At 39.7% G+C, this 19,934-nt stretch overlaps 1 protein-coding gene across 1 annotated transcript in view; it reads right to left on the bottom strand.

Annotated features, from left to right (window-relative positions):
• The window catches only part of CADPS (Ca++-dependent secretion activator), a 482,801-nt gene that overhangs the window by 110,680 nt on the left and 352,187 nt on the right, over positions 1 to 19,934 (bottom strand). Inside the window, 4 exon segments of the mRNA XM_011947195.1 lie at positions 6,681 to 6,698; positions 9,981 to 10,104; positions 10,503 to 10,566; positions 12,067 to 12,168. Of these exon segments, the coding sequence (XP_011802585.1) occupies positions 6,681 to 6,698; positions 9,981 to 10,104; positions 10,503 to 10,566; positions 12,067 to 12,168 (308 nt within the window).

Here is a 19,934-nt window from a genome sequence, read left to right as displayed (position 1 = left end):
TCAGGTGTCTAAATTCAATTAAATACTATTTAAGACAGCTGGGCACGGTGGCTTATGCCTGTAATCCCAGCACTTTGGGAGGCTGAGGCGGGAGGATCATGAGGTCAGGAGTTCGAGACCAGCCTGGCCAACATGGTGAAATCCCGTCTCTACTAAAAATACAAAAATTAGCTGGTCATGGTGGTGTTCACCTGTATTCCCAGCTAGCTACTCAGGAGGCTGAGGAAGGAGGATCACTTGAACCCAGGAGGTGGAGGTTGAAGTGAGCCGAGATCGCACCACTGCACTCTAGCCTGGGTGACAGAGCAAGACTCCATCTCAAAAAACAAAAACAAAAACTATTTAAGAATAATTTTACTTAACTTAATACAAATTAATTTAAATTAAAGAAAGAAATAACACTCTTGTGATGGTTTTTCTTCTCTAATTTGGTATCGTATGCCAACTCAGGCTTCATTCCTAGGGCTCAGCTATTGCATATAAGAAAAGTGAGCTTAATCCTGCATGGACATTGTGTTAGAAATCTGTCCTTTTATGTGCAAGAACCTTGCTCAGGGGAGTTACCTTCTCTACTCCGTGTTATTTTGGTGGGACTTCCAAGGAAAACATCCTTCAGGGACAGTCACATGAGCTACACCTGGCCAACCATAGTACCTCATACCATCATGAGTACTATTATTGGCTCTGGGGTTAGCATGTGACCCAACCTGGGCCATTGTGGCCCTTCTCTGGAATTGTATACAGTTGCTTGGAGAGGAATGCTCTTTTTCTTCTGGAGTCATTAGCTAGGATAAAAGGCTGGTGCTATCTGTGGGCATGTTGCTTCCCAAACGTCAACCATCAGCTCCCATCACATTAAAGAAGCCTGTCAGCAGTTGGAGATATGAAAACACATGAACATTTTTCATTTCTGAGGCCAACCCCTCCATGGATTTTCTAGCTACATGAGCCAAAAAATTCTCTTTTTTTGCTTAGGCTATTTGAGTTCTTTTTTTCTCTGATTCAGTAGTACTACTAAGTACCCACTTAGTCTCCAAATAAACTTTTAAGTACATTGCCACAAGCAGGCTTGGGCAGGAGCTTGGAGCATCTGGAGGGATGATGAATAGAGGCAAACACTGAAACAAGGCTAGGGAACACCCCAGTCAGTTCTTGTTGGGGGTCCAGTCTTTGACCTACATCACGCCCTTCTCTGGCACTATCCCCTGCTCTGCAGTGCATCAAAGACCCTGGCCTGGGTAAAATCACCTTGTGCTGCATTCCTGTGACACCTTGCTTCTTCCCTTTACTATCATCATCAGATTGTGATTGCTTGTTTCATGCCTGTGTTTTCTACCTTTTTGTATGGTAAGCTCAACAAGGATAGGGAGCATGACTGCTTTTGCTCATCACACACTTCCCTGGCATCTGGCGTAGCTCCTGGAACCTAGTCGGTATTTAACAAATATATATGGAGACTGCAATGTTGTGTTTGAAATTCATAATAGAAAGACAATTTGAATACCTCTTATATTCCCCTTGACCCTCAAAGTACCATCCCTGGATCAGCAGCTTCAGCATCACCTGGAAGCTTGTTAGGAATGCATACTCCCAGGCTCCACCTCAGACCTGCTGAATCAGAACCTACATTTCAACAAGATCCCCAGGGATTCAGATGGACATTAAAGTTTAAGAAGCACTGTTTTATGATTCCTTTCTGAAATGAAATGATATCTTTATACTACACATTTCAACTTGGAAGAACATCCTTTTAAATACTTTCAAACAAATAATATATATATATATAAAATGAGCACTTACTATGTGCCAGGCACTTGTGTTAAGAGATTTATTTGGAATATGTATTTTAATCTTTGCAATAATCCTCTGGGAAGGAACCATTATTAGCACCTTTTACAGAAAATAAAAGTGAGGTTACAGAGGTTAGAAAACCTAGTGGAGGCAAGAGAAAGATTTGAATTTGGGGGATAACAAATCATTGAGTGCTCAGGCTGGTTTTGAGGTAGTGTTTTCTTGGAGTTGCACATATATGATTCTAACATGTGGATGCTGGATGTCATCGGATGTCCTACTGGAAGCTCAGACCAGTTAATGGATTGTGGATGGGGCCGTTGTGTCTTGACTGAAAGGTAAGGAGGCCTTGTGGGGTGGTGACGGCTCTTGAATAGCATACAGGACAAGAGACTAGAGAGTCACTGACTACTCATTTTATTTTGAACCTGGCTTCTTTTCTTCGGGCCTTGATTTTTCCAACTGTCAATGATCAAGAACTCTCTTTTGTGTCATACAATTTCGTTGCTAACAAGTCACAAGCATTTTATAGTGTAGAAGTTGAAAATGTGGACTTTGGAATTAAACAGGGTCGTGTTCAAATTCTGACTCTACAACTAACCAGCTGTTTAACCTTGGGGAAGTGACTTAACATGTTTCTACTTCAGGATTTCCATGCATGAATGCATAAGTTCTTATTTCATTGAAGTAAGAGGCACATTTTAACATTTCTGAAATCCGGATGCATCTTATGTTTGATAGCACGTCATAATATAGCATATGAATGGCGCATCTTATAATTGATGGACCTTTAGATTCAATGAAATATGGTAATAAAACACTTATCTTGCAGGGTCATGGTGAGAATTAAATGAGATACGCAAAACTACTTAGCACATATTCAGTTCTCAACAAACAACGTTTATCATCATCTGCAACATCGTATCTTTTTTTCTGATAGAAGAGACACTGATTTCATATTTGTGGGCTCACGACATATTTTAACACATCCTTTTTTTTCCCCGAAATCTTTCTTGGTGACAGTGTTTAAAACATGTTTCTCTTTGTCCCCACCGCTTATTGTAAAGTATAGATGAGGTGCTAGTCCACAGAATAATCTGGTCTTGGAAACCGTGATTCATGCACCAATGAAACAAAAAGGGTGGAAAGGCTGGGTGTAGTGGCTCATGCCTGTAATCCCAGCACTTTAGGAGGCCGAGGTGGGTGGATCACTTGAGGCCAGGAGTTCAAGACCAGCCTGGCCAACATGGTAAAACCCCATCTCTACTAAAAATATACAAAATTAGCTGGGTGTGGTGGTGTGTGCCTGTAGTCCCAGCTACTTTGGATGCCAAGACAGAAGTATTATTTGAACCCAGGAGGCAGATGTTGTGGTGAGCCAGGATCTTATCACTGCACTCCAGAGCAAGACTCTGCCTCAAAAAATAAAAGAAATACAATAAAATAAAAGAGAAACACTTAGTCCTCCATATATAAGACATGAAGCATGAGATGGTCTTCATCTCAGAATGGCCATCTTGTGGGGATGAGATAACTATTATTGAATTCACTATTATTATTGGTCCCTTATGGAAGACTGCGGGGTGGTGGCTTGGCTCTATATTTTAGTGGGTTTTACCAGCTTGGTTCTCTTTCTCTCTTTCAACAAGCCTTAGATCTGTAGGAAATTTGCGTGGAGACAGAGAAAGATACAAAACCTCAACATCACAGAATTTTCCTGGAAGTCCTTCGGATAGATTTGACCTGATCTAGAAGGTTTCTGTCAATTGGAGAGAAAAAAAGTCCGCAGTTCTTTGACAGCCTTGGGGAAATCTCAACTGCCCTTGGGAAGACTTTACAATGTAAAGATTTTGTCAATGATTCAGTTCCAGAAAGGACTGCTGTGTTAATTTGTAGTCTTCCTATATGAAAAGTGGTAGGTATCATACTTTTGACCTTATCCATTGAATGAATGGATATTGTCTAAGTGCTCACCACATCAGCTAAAAAGTCTACATGGTAGAAAGAGACAAAAATGCATGGTACTTAAATTCAGACAGACCTGAGTTCAAATCCTGCTTCAGAAAGTTACTTATCCTGTCTGAATCACAGCTCCTTCATCTGCAAAGGGTGCAAAAATAAAGCCTTCTTTATGAGTCTAAGGTTAAGATTGAATCAGAAGCCCTTAGCACAGGGCCTAGGCCCATAGATTCATAGGAGGCTGCTCTCTTCTCTCTCTCTGTCCCCACCTACTCATCATTCATCCATCCACCCACCCACCCATCTACCCGCTCTCCTCTCCTCTCCTTTCCTCCCACCTATCTATTTCTGCATCTATCTATCTATCTATCTATCTACCTACCTACCTACCTACCTACCTACCTACCTACCTACCTACCTATTTATTCTGTCTATATCTATCTGTTGTCTATCTGCAAATAATCATCTGTCTGATTTTGCAAATCCTTGGCATATTTGAAGGAAAAAGTTGTTTTATTTCAAATTCCAGTGGAATCGTTATGATGCTCACAAAATTATGCAAGTATTTAGCCAAGAACTGAAGCAAAACAGCAATAGTAGTGTAGACTTTCTCAGAGCTTTCTGGTTCAGAATGTGTGACGGTTTAAATGGAAATGTATTTAAAATAATAGAATTCATTTGCAGGAGTCACAGCTTTTCTTTCATAGACTAGTAGGCTTTTGCATCTTTTTTTTTAGAGGTACCGTAATTAAATTGAACATTTAATTTCTAATAATGCCACCAGACATAAAGCATACGTACACCAAAATGCCATCTGCATACCCCTTAGATTCTTAAAGCATAGTCTGACTAAAGGACTCAGCAGCTGTCCATATTTCAGTCCCCAGTATTCTATCCACCTCCCCACAATTTGCACGTGTAACTTCGGTGGTGCCCTACCACATCCATACAGTTGGTTATGCAGACCCATCCATGAATTTGTGCTCTATTCTCATTAAGAAAATTGAAAAGGGAGGGAAGGGGTATGAAAGAAAAAAATTAAAGGCCAGGGAAGAAGTAATTACGATTATGATTGCAATTGAGACTTGATATACTTAGAAAAAACTTCACTCTACCAAGCTTCAAACCCATCTCTGCTTTAACCTTAACTTTTGAGTCCATTTCTACCCTATTCCCTCCTTCAGTCCTCTCTCTTAATTCCTGCTAGTGTGATTTTTCTGCAGTGTAAACCACCAACCTATCTCTTTGCATAAACAGCCTTCAGTGACTCTTCATCACCTTTGCAGTTGAGACCTGTGGAATCTTTCCTCTGAAAAAATCCATATGCATGCAAAAGTTGGCATGATTTTCAAGTTAAGAAATTTTGAACCACGAGATACAGTCTGAACTCAGCATTATTATGGCATAGAAAGACCTTTGAAGTCCTGTCCCTGCCTACCTTGCCATCATCAGCACCCACCCACTACTATCATCATTTCACTCTGTTTTGCAGCTATGTCGAATTAATTACAGAGTAGATAAAAGGGTGGCTTCTGCCTGAGCTCAGATTCCAGCTACTCCACTTATATTTCTGGATGTGTGTTTTTTAAGTTCTGTGCCTCCGGTTGCTCATCTCTACAATGGGAATAATAATAGTTCCCTCTTATAAGGGCTTTTGAGGAGAAATAAGTTAATAATATGCTTAGAATCATACCTTGAACACAATATGCATTAATAAGCATTCATTATTTTTTATTAGCTATCTGGTTTTACATATTTGCACATATTACTCTCTTGATGTAGGATGACTTTCCATTCCCAATCCTAGCTCCCCTTCCTTTATTCTAATTCATGTCTCAAGATGCAGTTCAATCCTTACCATCTCATGAAGACTTTCATGGTTTTCTGACAATGCCCCATCCCTCTTACACATAACTCTACCAATAGGCTTTGCAATATACTTATTTACATATATACACCCATTTGCATGCATACTCCATGAGGCTAACAGCTATTTCCCTCTTGTTTACATAGTCTCTGGCTTTTAACACTGTACCTGCTACAGGATAGGCTCCCACTAACCATTTGTCTAATAAATGAATGAATGAGTGAATAAATGATTGAATAAATATCTTCCTACCAGAGGGAAAGGTTCATGTGTCTTGAACATAGGTTTATGAGTCTTCAAATACTTATCGGTACCCCTATGCTTAGAATGTACTCAGGAATGCTTTCTGAATTGTTTTGAAGTGTGCTCAACTGTTAATTTGGATTAACTGATAGTTATTTTTGACAACCCTTTAGCCTATAAAAACGATGATCTGCATTCTAATTTATTAAAGTTTTAAGTCAGACCTATTCTCAAAATAGGATCAGAAGTTTTGGGACGAAACAAGAAGAAAATTTCCAAAGCCAGAACTTTCCAAGAGCTTTCCTCTAATAAAACTTCCAGCAACAGCCCCTGTTCGGTCATCCTGTCCATGCTTCCTGCTTTATCACGCGATACATACAAGAACAACATGGACACAACTTCTCTCTGTCTTGGCTGATAAACATTCATCAAAGAACACAAACTTCTCAATAGGGCAGAAAACAGAAAAAAGAAATGAAAAACAAAGAGGAAGATTCATTTGGTTAAATAACTTTTTAAAAAATGCACATGAGGCCAAATCACTGGAATCCTATAACCAAGGATGAAATGAAGCTCTGCAGCAAACCAGAATTCTATTCCTTTAAAGCTTATGCCTTTTCAGAAATTCTGCTCTATAAAGGTCAACATCAAATGGGCATGAGATGTATTTAGACAGCACAAATTAACTCCTTAAGTATTATTGCAACTCCACATGGCTCTCTGGGAGTACATACCTTAAGGAGCTATTGAAAAACAAAAACAAAAACTGAATATAACTCAACAGTCCTGATAATTTATAATGCATATACAATTGGTTCACCTGCATCCTTTTGATTCTCTATTTGAAAGAGAGAGCACAACCAGGAGAGAAGAGAGAGAAACAAGAACACATATGCAGAATTAATGAGCAAGTGGACCAAAATGCCCCCCACTTATGTGTGATACATGATATTGGAAAGAAAAGGTTGCCCTTGGGTTCCCACTGCCCCGAAGTTTGGGGGCCAGCAAAAAAAGTCTCCTTCACAGAGGTGGAAAATGCTGCACAAATAGAAAATTAGTAAAATTAAGTTTAATGTGAAATCAAGCTATGAAACATACATGAACTCTCCAAGTGACAATTAAGTCATACGTTCTAGGCAAAGTTTAGAGGACAAGGACAAGTCAAAATCTCCAGAGGGAACAAGGAAAAGCTTCCCAGCTTGATAGAGAACAGACAGGAGGCATATAAGATCTAATTTTTACAAAGAATGGACCACCTGGTGTGATCTCATACCCATAATAGTTTGGCATCTTAAACATGGAAAAGAAGGCATGATTTTGCCCCAAATGTCCTTTATCTGACACCTAACACATTGCTCCCCGGCCTAGCTGCTACCTTTTGATTGTGTACCAGTGACAAGCACTTTACAAATTAGGGTTACACACAAGCAAAGTAAAAATGCATTCAGGTCACAGACAGAGAATAACTGAAAAACTTACAGACAAATCTGAGTTTATCACAAACAAATGGCTTAATTGTCTAACCTGTTTTAGGCTGATAAAAAGTGACTGGACTTCTCACACTGGGTTTCACAGACAGAACCAACAGACAAGCCAATGCTAAAAAACTTGAAGCAAGGAGAGTGAGTTGGTTTGGATCTGGATTTTCTTGAAATAATGAAAACAGAAAGAGTGAAGACAGCATGGTGAGGAGGTGGTAGGTACTCACGAATGGTTAAATCCATCACTTGGGAGGCCAAGCAGAAGACAGGATGCTCATACATTTCTCTCTTTTTCCCTATAAAAGAGGATTTGGGCATGCAAGAGGCTTAGGTCAGAGGTAAAGAGGTTAAAGGTCATAGGTTAGAGGAAAACGTTACATTAGCTCAAAGGAAAATAGCCACAGAGTATTTTGGGATAAACACAGGATAAAAGAAAAAGGAGCTTCAAAATTGGAGATCTATTGGATTAACCATTCAGCATGCCATGAGTCACGAGAGAGATTGTGACCATGATTTTACACGTCTCTTTAGAGCTGTTTGCAAGAATACAATGACCAAAACATCATGAGTAAAGGGAAACAAAATTTCATTGATTTAAGGCTCCAAGATACTAAGGATTTCAGACTTTAGTATCTAAGGCTCTTGAGGTATTTCTTCATAAACATAGTCTCCAGCAATATTACTACAACTTCTTTCCAGAATTCTCAGATAACTAAGCTGTTAATTCTCACAGAGGGGCTCAAATGTAAAAAATGAAAGATTTCTTCTCTGCGGGTAGGATCAGAGCCTTGTAAAAGAAAGTTGTCTGTTAGTAATATCTTTCAGGCTGCAATGTCTCAGCCTATGGTGGACTATGTTCATGAAAGAAAACCTGATACATGCAGCCAGAGGATGTTGGGTTGTCTGAATTAACAATCCCAGCATGCTTTGAAATTGGTGTCTCAGCCACTTTTGCAGAGGTCACATTAAAGTGGCTGAGCCAATCACGGACAAGGAAGGAGAGAAGCGGAAGAGAGCAGGTAGTGTGCAATGAGGTACTTCTCTGAAAAGAGAGTTGAAAAAAAAGAATTGGTTTCTTCAAAGAATCCCCAGACCTAAAAGTCACAGTGCAAAAGATAATTAACACAACCAAGAAGAATTGAGGCACAAAAGGAAATTACAGACCAGCTGATCTACTTTGGAAATGAATGCATTTTTACTTACAGATCTTAAAGTTTGTTTTTGGATAGATTTATCTGAAAGAAGAGAGCAGATCTTACCAAAAGACTAGTAATAGCTAGACCAAGACCTATGAGGCAGCAGCCATGGCAACAGAACGTTTCTTGATCCCATCCCATCTCTGGCCTCGCCTAGAATTGTTAGGTACCTGGCTGACTTTACCAAATACAACCAATCATTACATCCTGGGACAGTAAATGCTGGAACAATTATTTGCTAATATAGCCCTTTAACGACCTCTTGTTCCTCTATTTTTGTCACTCATTACCAAGTCAAGAGTTGATAAACATCCTTTTGGTGCCCAATTCTTAAGTGTTTCTCCCTGGATGCATAACAATGAATTCATTACCACTGGTACACAATTTGCATTGTCAGACAGACAAAATTGAGAGAGGGAGGACGTGTAATGTACAGAACACTGTGAATTTGACATACTCTTAACCTAATTTTCTAAGGAAACAAGGATTTTGGCAGAGTAAGTGACAGGTTCTGAGTGGTTGGTTAGTTTCTTTTTCCCCCAGTTGTCTTGAGGAAGACAATGCGCATTTGCTAGTTTTGGTCAGGTGTCGTGTTTCACGTGTGAGAGAACATCAGATTCCAGAATGCGGACACATTGATTTTGCACACAGAACTTCCACATTTATACACTTACACCACTGGTCAAGTTGGGTGTGGCTTTCAAATCACCCTATAGCAGCCAACAGGGTAATAATGAAAAGTGATTAATACCTTCGTGAATGAATAGGTCCCAAAGAACCATATCTTCTCAAGTAGAGTTTACTCAAAGCGCCTTTGGTGATTACTGGGTCATCAGTGACCACTTCCCTAAAACTTGAGAGGGCAGTGGTAACAAGCATCTAAGGTCTGGTGTAACAAGAATGAATGAGATCTAAAGCCAACCTGGAGCCATCATAGATGGCTCAGCACTAACCTGCCATTGAGTTTGAAACACTACCAAAGGACAAGGTACTTTCAGGGGCAAGAAAGAGGCAAAACCTTGATCTTGCTCTTTTCAATTCTTGCATTGCTTCCAATGGTATCAGCAGTGGATAACAGACTGCTTTATTTTCTTCTGTTTAAAGAAGGTGGCAATTCTAGAGAATTCCTTTATAAGAAAACATCAGCCACAAAGCCGATACTTAGGGCCAACACAGACTCTCAGAAGGACCTTAGTTATCTGATAACATCCTGTTTTCATATTGTTCCCTTACAAAGGTTGTTTTCTGAGCCCCTGTGATGTCTTTTAATTCATTTACTTGGCCACAGCCAAGGAAACTTCCACATTTCAAGTGCTTCCAGGTTTCAGCTTAATATACTCAGATGGACCACTGTTTTCGGGTGCCCTTCAGAAAAGAGAAAGACTTCCCCAGGGAGGCATATCAAAATTTAAATTCGAAACTGGGGGCAGAAGGGAGCCTTACCTTCGATTTTGGCATACTCTGAGAGCCGAGAATAGTTGACTAACGCAGCCTGTTCCAGACATTTACGGATGACTGTTTTCACCTCCTCTTGTGGCACTGGGGTAACAATATCTTTCATCAAAACCTTCAAGTAGGAAAAAGAGGGATAATTAAGAAGGTTCAAGCAAATGTGTCACTCATCCATACTTCTTAGAAGCGTGGAGGTTTAAAATCAGTTCTTTGTGACTTAATACGGATTGAGAGCCATGCTTAAAGAGAAAGCACCAGAATTGCAAAGCATTGGCAAAGGCCACCCATTAATCAGGGAAGGGCTAGGAACATATCTTCTGTACATCCCATTTGGGAGTTTGAAGATAAAATATCAAGAGTTTTGGCAGTTTCCTCGCTTCTATTCTGATATTTGATGAATGGTAAACAAATCCTATAAAAATTACAACTAGGTCATTCAACCAAAACATTTCGTTACAATTATGCTTATGTCTTTTTATATATATGTGATCTATCTTTTACTTTCATCCTTACCCTTTCCAAGAGTGAGAGAGTAGCTTTCAAAGCACCTTCAGGTCGACCAAATGGAAAGCAATACCTAAAAAAGACAAAATTCTTCAGGTTGCCTAAATTATTACATTTTAGCATGAAATATGCTGCAATTTGATTCCTATAGCAACTCTCTCTGAGGAATGGAAAATGCTTTTTATTTTGTCACGTTGTGTTATGTTAATCTGAATTCACACCATATATGTGTGTATATAATGTATATATGTGTATGTGTGAATAATGACTAAAGAGGGACTCTGCAAATGTCTGCAGCAGAAAAGAATATTCAGAGTGGTGACATAAGGCTCTGTTTAGATTTCTATTGTGAAGGAGAACTATTCGTTAGCTCAAATGTGACCTTATATGTTATTATCGAGACCGGCATTAAAAAAGTATTAGTTGGAACAGGCTGAAATTCAAATATACTTACTTAAGTCCCCAAAAGATCGATATATGGAATAGAAAAGTGGATTTAGAGCAAATTCATGATTCTGCTAGCCGTCCTTCCCTGCTTGTGGTTTCCTATTGTTATGGACCTTCTGCTACTGGTAATGCATTTTACACACAGTGTATGGTCAATAAAGATTTATCCAGGAGGATTTTGATGCCACAGAAAAAAAACTATGTCAGGTACCTCTACGAGTTCCAGTGACTGGTTTCAGGTTGACACCGACCCTTCAGAACACTGTGCATGGGACAGAGAGACTAGCATGGCTACTTAAACCCGGACTATCTTATGGAAGCACCCCACTTCTTCCACTTGCCAGCTGGATTGCCTTGGACAAGTTCCTTAACCTCTCTCAGCCTCATTTTATTCCTGGTTTAAATGGGGATTATGATAACTAACAAAGTTGTTATGACATGAGTTAATACTTCTCCAGCCTCCAGTTCTGTATCGGTGTATAGGAAGTATTTAATAAACAGGAACCATTAGAAATGCTATTATTATTTTTCAGTTGCTATTTCAGGATCTCTGGTCCAGAACAACCAGGACAGCACTAAAAACACCTAATTTGCTCCAAGGGAGAAGTGACCTATGTGGTGTAAGGTTCAAGCGCAGAACCTGCTGGCTCTCTTGAGTATGCAGGGGAGATTCAATCCACTCAGGCTGATCCAAGGTTCATTCTTTCCCTGTGTAGCCAGCTAGTCCTGTTTCTGAGGTAGTGGAGAAAGTGCAAACTCTCTTAGGAGTACCACTGCCTTCCTTCCTTGTTCACTATGTTCTGATTCACAAGACTTTTTATTTATTTATTTTTACTTAGGAACCTTGAAGAAGCTTCAAATTCAACTTTTTATAATAGATTGATGACCAGGGTGAGCTCAAACATGGAAGAATTTGTTCTTTAAGTGGAAATAACATGAACTTAAGAATGTGAAGTTTCCTGGTTATTGTGGAACCATGTCTGATTGATTTGCTTGTTCTACTCAGTTATTTCTAAATATCCAATGTATCGTCTGGTAGATTTACAGTTTTGGAAAAATTAAGCCCTTTAGTTTTCCCTTCCCACTCTCATCTCCTAATTAAAACCCTCCAGCCCCAGATCCTTACCTAAAATGTGTAATCTGATTTTCTAGCAGAACTCGGAGCCTCTCTTTGATTTCTTCAAAACGTTCCTTTTCTTCAACAGTCACAGTTCCGATTCCATCAGGCCTGAAAGAAGACATGTCATGAAATGACGGGAACCTCATATGCTGACACCATCAAATCAAATCTCTAGCAGGAGGAAACTGTCCATTCTAGAAGAAACAACTGCAATGATCGATGTGACCTAAGGAGAAGCCCAGCTATTCAGGGCTGGCTTCCAAAGGGGATGGGTTGTGTTTGGGTTATCATTTTGGAAACATGTGCAGAGCTGTAACCCATTTCGTGTGAAATGGTAAAATATACAAACTGGTGGCTTGAAGGTTAAGTCCAACCCCTGAACTTGTTCTGTTTCGCTCACAGCTTTTTAAGAAATTTGAACCAGTGGCCAACAGTTTTTTAAATTGGGGAAGTTTGAGAATGCAATTCTGATTTCTGTTTTCTTGAAAATTTGGAACAGCTGGCATTATCAATTGGTGGCTAACAGCTTCTTCTGTACCTGGGACAGACACTCACCTGGTCCATATTGCTAAATTTTATTACCTATGTCTCTTGTAGGTGCTTGGGTTTGGGGTCCCTAAATTACACACAAAAATTCCTACAAAAATCAGGTGACCTGTGTTTGTCTTTCCCAGTGTTAAACGTCTTAAATGGCTCAATTTCCTGCTTATAACTACAGATGTTCAGATTTATTTAAGTGCTCATGTATTCATTCAAGAACCAACCACACGTTTTCCAATTGTAGCAAACTGTTACTCATTGTAATAAAAAGGACTCCAGCTTAAATAAATGATTTCAGTTTGATCACTGTATTCTCCTGGTTCTGTGCCACCTTTAGGTGCATACATATATCCTCTATTTGTTATGGACCATTCAAGTTGAAAATATAAAGGGAGGATACATATTTATAGCCCAAATTTATCTGTTCCAAACTAAATGCAGGATAATCTGACCCATTCAGAGCCTTCAGCTTCCCAGATCTCATAGTGACTTGTTTTGACTACTGGCTGAGCCAGTTTGCAGATTGGTGTGTCACCATAAAACTTCTATTGGAACATTCTTCAGTTTGCAAATGCAAGTCATCTTGAGACCAAACAAATGGTCTTATTTATAGGCCTTCTCAAGGATCCAGCATAAGTTGGGAAAATCCTTTATACCAGACCAGTCTGACTGCACAAAAGACTTGGCAAATGACAGCAATGTACCTCCTGTTATGGGTTAATCAGTCAGCTTTCCTTCTTTTCTGATAATAAAAACACCCTATTTGAAATATGAGAAAATTTCCTCTCCCCAGCTTTATAAAAAATACCCCCAAACAGTAAAATTCTGTTCAGTCCATTTCTTCATACTCTTCCAAGGAAAAGAAGAATGACAAACAACAGGTAGGTTGTCTTCAAATTCTCTGGTAAATCTCAAATGTTAATTTACAAAGTTTATTTAAACATTTTTTAAGAGACAGGGTCTTGTTCTGTTGTCCAGGCTGGGGTGCAGCAGCATGATCATAGCTCACTGCAGCCTTGAACTCCTGGCCTCAAGTGATTCTCCTGCCTCAGCCTCTTGAGTAGCTGGGATTATGGGTGCAAGCTACCATGCTTGACAACAACAACAAAGTTTTTTTTACATGAAATGTCCATGAATCTACAGTTAGATATCAGGATGAATTTATTGGCCTCCACAAAACACATCATGGCGTTTGTTTGTAACTTTTCACGTATATGTTACAATCTACAACTTCCTTAAGCTGTGGTTTTTAAATTTCTTTAACCAAAATTCAGCTTGTTAATGAACTGAACACACATTTGCTTATATAATTAGCATGTGCATGCACACACTCAACTGGGGGAAAAATGGAGCAACTTAAAGCATTTTGTTTCTTAGTGGGGAATTAACCTAGAGAAAAATGCTGTTAAATATAATTTTACAGTTCAGAAAGGGTTTACATGTCACAGCAAAAAGCATGGAGACTGTTTAACATGAAGAGCCAGGATATGTGTGGTCATTGTTAGGAGATAAATCTCTCTGAGAATAAAACCATTCATTCATTACCCTACAAGCCTTCTAAGGCAATTAGGCAATTAGAAGGCAGCTTTCTGCTTTGTGTCTGAGATGATAAAAACTGAACATTTAGTGTATGCTTGGCCTTCTCCGTCAATTCTCACTATAAAGGATATTATTACAAACCTAACATTGGATTATGTTTTTTCCTTTTGTTCTCACGATTGCCATTTGTAATTATTAAAAGTATCAGATAGCAGCTTCTGCTTCCCTGATAACCTCTCCTCGGACTACTTTCTGAACACCATTAATCTTGCTATTCCAATAAAAGTAAACAACTAAAAATTAGTGTTGTCGTCTCTTAAATTTGCTTCTTGATCACCCATGTCAGTGTGACTACTTTTATTTTAAATAAAACAAGCTTACTTGACTAAGTCTGTAAGGTACAAGTACAGAGTTCACCCATAAAAGCAGGTGATAAAACAATTTGATGTCAAATGATTTTGACATAAAATGTAAATTTGTTTGTAACTGCCAGAATTGCTCTGAAATGGTATTGGTAACAGGTGATGCTGCTTTACCAAGTGAGGAAAAGACATGCAGGAATAGCAATTTGTCAAAGATCACAGGTTGTAACCAGGTCAGTTAAAAAGCAAAAAGATCCTCTTTTTTTGTTTGATTTCACTTCATTGTTTTTGAAAATTCTGTCAAACATCAATTTCTTGTTCATTGACCCCTATAATTAGGCAGTGTTAACTATACAGGTTTGGATAGATCTCTACAGAGTTATTAACTGAAAAACTCAGGTTTCGTGCTTTGGAGAGCACTGTTTTTCCACAGAAGCAACAAGATACTTTTTCTAGAGCAGTGGTTCTCAAACTTGAGCGAGTCGCAGCATCACCTGGTGATAACCTGGATTGGTGGGTCCCCTGAAGTCGTTGATTCAGTAGAGCTGGGGTGGGGTTTGAGAACTTGTATTTCTAACAAGTTTTCTAGTGCTGCTAGTGCTGCTGGTTCGAGGACCACACTCTAAGAACCACTGTTCTAGAGAAAAAAAAATATTAGGTGGGTGGTTCTTCCAGTGGCAGAGAGACTTTTGATTCAGGGTTCCCAATTTCTCTTAGGTTGGAGTAGATTTGGAACCCAAGATATTCTGCAAGAGATACCTGATATTATTTATGAATCCCTTCCAAAAGTGGCATTTGTATTGTTTACAAGGTGCCATTCCAAGTAGTGCTGGTTGCAAAATAAATAGTAGAACTATATTGGTATCTTTCAGATGCCATGCTTTTGTTTCGTCTTTCTGAAAATATTTGGGGGTGATTCTACAACTGTCATAAAACTAGCTAGGCCGGGCGCGGTGGCTCAAGCCTGTAATCCCAGCATTTTGGGAGGCCGAGACGGGCGGATCACAAGGTCAGGAGATCGAGATCATCCTGGCGAACACGGTGAAACCCCGTCTCTACTAAAAAATACAAAAAACTAGCCGGGTGAGGTGGCGGGCGCCTGTAGTCCCAGCCACTCGGGAGGCTGAGGCAGGAGAATGGCGTGAACCTGGGAGGCGGAGCTTGCAGTGAGCTGAGATCCGGCCACTGCACTCCAGCCTGGGCGACAGAGCGAGACTCCATCTCAAAAAAAAAAAAACAACTAGCTCTGCATCTTTTTCCTTTCTCAATCCTAAATCACTTAAGGAGACACAAAGAGTGAAGGAAGAGGGGGGTGAAGCTGGATTTTAAACTGCGAGCTAGAAAATTCCAGGCCGATATGTGTCTCTACACAGAACATCTATCTAGAAGCCTGACTCTCTCACCCTCTTATGTCCTGACCGTGAATCTTCTAGTCTTCTTGCTTTCAGGCTTCTTAGCATCCATTGCCACTTTCTAAGCCCTGGATTTGGAGGAGTGGCCTCAGCCACATTCTGACCACTCTCTTGTGAGGGTAAATCGAACTGCCCCTTCCCCTACTATTAATGCTGAAGGGCTTCCTAGAGGCCAGCTCCTCCGTTTCACAGCCACTCCATATCTAAGCTGGACTAGGGCCTCAGTTCAGCTACCAGGACACTCTCCTCTGGAATCTTTACATTGAATAAATGATACAAGGCTAGAAGAAACAGATGGAATTTGCATGTTCCAGCAGCTGTGCCTTGACCAGACTGTCCTTACAGGTCAGTAGTTTTTGATCTCGTCTGTTTATTAGAATTGTGAATGGTCCCATCCTCAAAGCTCTATCTCTGTCTATCTATCAATCAATCAATCAATCAATCAATCAATCAATCAATTATCTATCAAGACAGGGTCTCATTCAGTCCAAGGTGGAGTGCAGTGGCACAGTCTCGGTTCACTGCAGCATTGACATCTCAAGCTCAAGCGATCCTCCTACTGCAGCCTCCTGAGAGGCTGGGACTGCAGGAGCATGCCACCACACCCGGCTAATTTTGTTTTTATTTCCTTCAGACACAAGGTCTCATTATGTTGCCCAGGCTGGTCTCTAACTCCTGGGCTCAAGCGATCTTCCCACCTCAGCCTTGCAAAATGCTGGCATTACAAGCATGAGCCACTGTGCCCAGCTTGACATTGGCATTTTTAAGGTTTCCCATGTTACTCTAACATACGGTAAGAATCATTGCATCAGTCCTGCTTTCTACTCTTCCGTAGCTGACTTGATTCCAGCATTCCCTTCCCTGTCTTTGAGGCCCCCAGCATCATACTAATAAACTCTCCTTTCCTTAGATTATCCAGAGTTAGTTTTTGTTACTTATATTGAACTTGATGTAAGTTCATAAAGCACATATCCCTTCCTTCACAATGTTCCAAATAGACAATGCCTTTGAACTCAGCTTTAGAAACCCATACACACGTGTGCACACACACGCGAACATAGCCCCTGGTCTCTGGTTCCACCTAACTGCACACTGGCTAACAACTCACTTCTTGTATATCATGATCCCGCAAACTTGAGACAATATGCAGGTCAAGTGCAGTCATTTTTGGAGCTGTGCTGAAGACTGGAAGCTCTCCCACCTGCAGGCCATCACTGGAGCCAGAAATGGGTCTCTCCAGCCACAGCAGACTATATCGCATCTGACACGGCGGGCATCTCCGGAATCCACCTTTCAAGTTTTCGGCAAACCATTTTCTCACTGTCCTTCACAAAGTTGACATTTTCGGCAGCATGATAGGAAAGATGTCATGTCGGCTGCTCTTCAAGTTCTTGTCACAGTGGTTAGCACCAGTTCTGTCATCTTCACTCTCCTCACAGTCTCCCATCTTGAGCCATGTCACAAATAATAATATATCTAGAGTTGTATTTTCTTTTTTTTTTTTTTTGTCAAATTGAAACTACCATAACCCAGCTGGCCGTCCTTTGAGTGACTGCTTATGCAAATTATTGTCTTCTTCCCAAATGCTCCTGACCTGGAGCTTATTCATTAATATCGATTATAGGATTAATATAATTAAGTACTGAGCTTTTAATGTGAAACATTTTAATATTTGAAATTAAGTGTGAACAGTGTAGTCAAAGAATTCAAGATTCAGCGTGTTTTGTGAAATGAATTTACCTCTTTAGTGTCATTAAATTGTCACTACATACCCAGGTGAGCACACAGATTTTTAGCAGTTCATTATCTTGCTAGAATGGTTCTCTATATTATGTTAAAAGCTGGGCCACAAAATCTTCTTTTGAAAGGCAAGATGTCTCTTCAAGAGGGTCAGGATGCTAAATTAATTCAAAGCTTACAATGATCTATATGTTCTGATATTGCATCTATTTGGTGATTAAGGCAGAATCCAGGTGTTAAAAAAAATGTATGAATTCAACAGAAGAGGAAAGAGTGTCTGGTCCACTGCTCTGCATACAACCAGCTTTCAGGCTCCAGTTACTACCAACAAGGGGTAAAACTCCAGCTGAAGAGGGAATATACTTTCATCTCCAAATGCAAATGTCCACATATGCTGGTGCAGGCACCGTAAACATGATATATTCTCTCTCTCCAAATGGATGCATGCCTGCAGACCGCATTATGGATCCATGAAAATGTCCTTAAACAAGCATGATAACTGAATCCTACTTGCTACGAAATTGTTCCAGCCCAGAAACACGAGAGCTTAAAGGGACAGAGGGACAGAATATCTTAGTAGATGTTCTTTGCAGTGCTCCCTGAATAGGACACTTAGACCAAACATCCTCTTTTAATCTCTGACTTAAAAAGAAAAAGACTTCTCCTAGAAACTAACTCTTTATTACTTCTCGTTTTAGAATGATACCTTCGAATTTAATCCTTGCATGGAACGTTTTCCTTTGTCTCTTTCAAGTGATTAATAACCACAAATTCAAGATAGCACCAAAGCATTATCTTCTCAAAAGGAGATATCCCTGCTTGCTCATCTATATGGTTTGTACAATCCTATGTTAATTATAAATTATAATTAGGGCTCTCACATCCCATAGTTACTGCTTCTTTATGAAAGCCAGCCTCACCCCTTCCTCTCCTTTCCTTCCAGCGCATGCCCTTTTCTAATTATGCCCTGATGCCCTGGGGCTCAGACATGCTGCTAAAACAAATATATCAAAGTGTTTGTATCACAAAGAATAAGATAGGAAGCAACAATAAGCAATTTCTACAATATTACAAGTGTGCATTGTAGCTTCTTGGGGCTATTAGTTAATTTCAAAACCAGGCTTGGAAGGGGCAAAAATATACCAGTGAGGATTGTCTTGACTTATTTATAGTTCTTCTAAATATGTGGTTATAACTCAACAGTATCAGAAGGTGTCATTAATTCTATTAAAGGATGAAAGTAGTTGAGAAGTCTCTCTCTACTGAACAATCACAAAGAATATGGATGCTATGGGCACAAGGACATTAGTCAAAGTGGCTCAGGCTCAGTCCAGGTATTGAATGAAGCAAGAACACAACAGATGATTAGAGAAATTGTATAAAATGCAGGAAAGCATGCATTTTACCCCCAAGAGGACCAATTTAAAAAACTGGCACCACATAGATTTTTCCCATTGAGGAATAAGAGATGTGTTTCTTTATTTCTAGACAAATATAGACAATGAATCTTTAGATTCCATTCTGAAGACATTATATACACAATTCTGAGTAGTCAGACCAGTAGTATGTGTGACTTTTTGATATCACATCCACTCTAAAAGGGGTGTGACATCTGAAAATATGTTTTTGTACCAGTTAATTCAATGACCATGGGATAAAGACACATTGTTGGAATTTTAAAAGGAAAAAAACCACATTATTTGATGGTTTGTTATGGGCCAGAAAGATTGTACCAATGGAAGAGGTAATTTAGCATATTTCACAAGATTTCTTGTCTCGATAGGAAAATCTGCTGTTCTCATGGGGAAAGTCAGGAAGTGAGTCACGTGGGTTAAAAGGAGAAAAGCTCCAAAGAGAATTTCTCCTTGGACATCTGGGATGCCTACTTATACTTGAAATTTGTTTGAAAATTTTTCCCACTTTCTCTTCCAAGTACTTCCTATTAAGTAAAGCTGGCTCCTTAGAATTCAGAGAGCATGACTCAGCCATGTGCAAGGCCTTGCTCAGAATTGGAAGGCCAGCTAGCGACATGCTCATGTTCACAAGTACAATAATCCTAGTGGTCAGTGTGTAACATGAGACCAAGAATGTGGGGGTGTTTGTTATACTGCATCCATGCCTGCCTGCTATATAAAGTACTATATGCAGAGGTCAGTAAAACAGAGATATCCCCACTACACAGTTTTTGCCCTTTATCTTTGTGGGAAGAAGAGCTGAGAAGCACCAGACATAATGTCGTTGTGTGTATGTGTGTGTGTGTGTGTGTGTGTGTGTGTGTGTG

Source organism: Colobus angolensis, unplaced genomic scaffold (assembly GCF_000951035.1).
Source record: "Colobus angolensis palliatus isolate OR3802 unplaced genomic scaffold, Cang.pa_1.0 Scaffold26, whole genome shotgun sequence".
Taxonomy (NCBI): domain Eukaryota; kingdom Metazoa; phylum Chordata; class Mammalia; order Primates; family Cercopithecidae; genus Colobus; species Colobus angolensis.
The sequence above is the reverse complement of the archived record's forward strand: the minus strand, read 5'-3'. Positions and strand labels throughout refer to the sequence as shown.